At 31.8% G+C, this 3,467-nt stretch overlaps 1 protein-coding gene across 1 annotated transcript; it reads left to right on the top strand.

Annotated features, from left to right (window-relative positions):
• Positions 1 to 279: 279 nt before the first annotated feature.
• LOC108573806 (la protein homolog) lies at positions 280 to 2,629 on the top strand. Its single transcript, XM_017936283.1, has 7 exons — positions 280 to 565; positions 745 to 1,098; positions 1,203 to 1,345; positions 1,424 to 1,508; positions 1,853 to 2,104; positions 2,192 to 2,324; positions 2,528 to 2,629. Exons 1-7 carry the CDS (start codon positions 398 to 400, stop codon positions 2,611 to 2,613), a joined length of 1,221 nt encoding a protein of 406 aa, XP_017791772.1. The 5' UTR covers positions 280 to 397; the 3' UTR covers positions 2,614 to 2,629.
• The last annotated feature ends 838 nt before the right edge of the window (positions 2,630 to 3,467 follow it).

Genomic DNA, 3,467 nt, shown 5'->3' on the forward strand with positions numbered 1-3,467 from the left:
ATTTGTTAAATAATAAAAATATAATGTAATATTTAATACCTGTTTCTTAAAATTATTTGCTTTATTTATTATATCATCTATATGATTATTAAGTGTATTTTATATGTTATTTTCATTGAAGATAAATATAATGAAAAGAAAACAATTTTATTCTGTATTAATTTGCTGGATTATATATAACTAATGCATGTTTACACGGCCATTTTCAAATTTCATATAGTAAAATTATCGTTTTCGTTAGGAACAACTCACTTCCGTTTCCTGAAAAAGCAAGGGCACGTGTGCGTCATGCTGTTTTGAGTGCAATTTTCATAACGAACCGAATCCTTTTTACGTTATAAAAAGTTTTTAAAATACATATTTTACGGAAACACGTGTCAAGTAAAAAGCACTAAAAATGGAGAATGGTCAAGAAGAGATTAAAGTTGAACCTGTAACAAATGACGCTGCTATCGATGAGGTTAAAAATGAGAAGCCGGTTTGTAAGGTCGAAGAAAGTGCCGCCAAAGAAACATCTAAAGAACCATCTAGTGAACTGTTGGAAAAAATAAAAAATCAAGTCGAGGTATTATTCTACTACGTAACCAACAATTAAAATAGAACGGTCATTCTTGTATAGTTCATGATATGATATGTATATATATAGCTTCTTACAGAAATACTATTAAATATTTAAGTTTGTAACTTCCAATAGCACTAGCAACAATAATGTAACTTGATTAATAAAAATTTCCATATTTGCAGTTTTATTTTGGAGATGTGAACATGCAAAGGGATAAATTCCTTATTGAACAAACCAAGTTGGACAATGGATGGGTTCCAATGTCTGTTATGTTAAATTTCAAAATGTTGACTTCTATAAGTAAAGATATTGATGTTATATTAAAGGCCATAGAATCCAGTGAATTTATGGAAATATCTGAAGACAAGAAAAAAATTCGTCGTTCTCCAAATCATCCTTTGCCAGTGTATAATGAAGAATATAGAAAGGCACAGGAAGCTAGAACAGCTTATATAAAGGGATTCCCTTTAAAGGACATTAACATTGAGAAACTCAAAGCATTTTTCAGTGCATATGAGCCATTTGAAAATATCATTGTAAGTATTTGACTTTTGTTTAATGGAAATGGAATATTCAGATAAGCTTGGAAAAAATTGGTGGAAAAATGTTTAGATTTTCAGACTATTTTCTTGTTTGCTAGATGAGGAAGTATCAGGATAAAGACAAAAAGCTGCAGTTCAAAGGGTCTATATTTGTACAGTTTAAAACTCTTGAGGATGCAAAAGCTTTTATGGCTAGGGAATCTGTAAAATATGGAGACACTGAACTGATAAAGAAGTGGTCGTAAGTTGATAAGATTATATGCTGCTCATAAAAGTTCTCTTGGATTTATATGCTCAAATTAATTCTTTGGAATTATAGAGCTGACTACAGTTTGGAGAAGGCAAAGGAAAAAGAAGACAGAAGGCAAAAGAGATCAGAAATGAAAGCAAAGAAGAGTGAATCTGTTAGCATAAATAAAATTACTTAGGTGAACCTGTCGAATAGCTATCGTTTCACTGATTTCGATGCCCTTGAAATATGTTGTCAAGGTCATTATTCTGAAGAACTTTTTCCTATACATATAATGGGTGCTCGGGCTTACTGTTGAAGTTATACACAAAAATATGTAAAAGTAAAACTAAGACCGAGCACCCGTTATATGTATAGGAAAAAGTTCAGAATGACCTTGATAACATATTTCAAGAGCATCGAAATCAGTGAGTAAGTAGCTATTTGATAGGTTGACAATTATTTATTATATTTATTATAGTAATTGAATAAATTGTATGAATTTTTCATTGTTCTTAGGCAAAAGAGAAAAACGATGAGAGCGGTGAAGATGATGAAAGTGAAAAGGATTCTTCATTACCTAAAGGTTGCGTGATCCACTTTACTGATGCACCTGAGAAATGTACAAGGGAAGATATCAAAGAGCGTTTAGGAGAATTAGATGCCAGTATTGCATTTGTTGATTTCAAAATAGGCGATAAGGAAGGATGGATTCGTTTGCAGGGAGAAAATTCTGCAAAAGCAGTGGTTGATAAAATGAAAGATAGCAAAGTAAATATTTTTATCTGTTTTATATACACTCTTAATCTTCAATATTGGCTTGTTTTACCAATCTATATTTTTGTATTCTGATAAAAGGTATTAATTTGCGATAAAGAAGTTACTTGTCGTATCCTTGAAGGTGAAGAAGAAGAGAAATATCTCGCGAAAGCGAAAGAAGAAATGACAAATGTTAGGCAAAAGTATACTAAAGGAAAGAAAGGGAAGAAAGGTCAGTACATAGTAAATAACTCCAAACAATTTTTTTCACATTATTGTCGTTTTCATAATGATGCTATGCCATGCTAATACCGAGAGATCAGTTTTGGATCTCGCTGAGTTAAACATCTCAAATATTCTGAATGTACTATAGTTACAAATTTCACATGCAGTTAAAATGCAACGTATATTGAGTTTGTGACAATTATTTTGTAGGCCGTAATGCACAACGTGGCCAAAGGAAAAGACGTAACAGCGAAAGCAACGATTCGGTGTCTGCTAAAAAACCGACTGTCGACTAACTTAGTATTGTTATTTAACTTTAAAGAGTCAAAAATGTTCTATACTTACTCCACTATACATGTATATTAATCATATTTTTATTATACGGACACCTATGTATAAAACATGAAAGATAGATGTTACACTGCTACGTATTCAAAGTAGACACCTACTTTACGCGTGTATTTTTTGTGATGCTTGAGCAGTGTGTATTATTTAAAAGATAAAAGTACAACACTGTTTATATTTGTAAATTGTACATCATTTCACAAGTCCCATACGTACGTATAAGATACTTAACCTTAAAATACGGAAGACCGTAGAAAGAAGAGATGAAAATGTATTTAGAAATCAGCGTTTTATTGTTTTACAGTGAAATTTACAAAGGTGGTTCGACTACTCTACTACTTAAATTTCACTGTTATGTGTTCGATAATTCCGTTCACACAATTAACGGACAGTCATAATGTTGGCGATTCGAACCATTCGCGAACAATACCTGACGAGTGTTTTTTTTTGTTTTGTTTTTATTTTATTTTTTTTTCATGTAACGGTGTATTGAAAATGACCGAAATCGATAGTACAGTTACGCGACACCGTGCATAGTATGATTGCTACCTAAAGTACAACATTATGTCCTTATTCGTATCGATACGCTTTCGTTACTTCATGTGCCTCGGAAAATGCGTACAATCGATTAAATGAAGTCGACTATATTAAACAGGCGTTACCTTTTTTACATGGCGATTCAAGTGTCGTGTCTGTTGAAGCTCATGACATATTCCCTTCATTGAAGGAAAACTTGTCTCTTAGCAGAACAGTTTTAATTGTATTATACGTTAATATGTCTTGATAATCAGTCTGGATTATAAAA

The sequence above is a fragment of the Habropoda laboriosa genome, unplaced genomic scaffold (genome assembly GCF_001263275.1).
Source record: "Habropoda laboriosa isolate 0110345459 unplaced genomic scaffold, ASM126327v1 scaffold155, whole genome shotgun sequence".
Lineage (NCBI taxonomy): Eukaryota > Metazoa > Arthropoda > Insecta > Hymenoptera > Apidae > Habropoda > Habropoda laboriosa.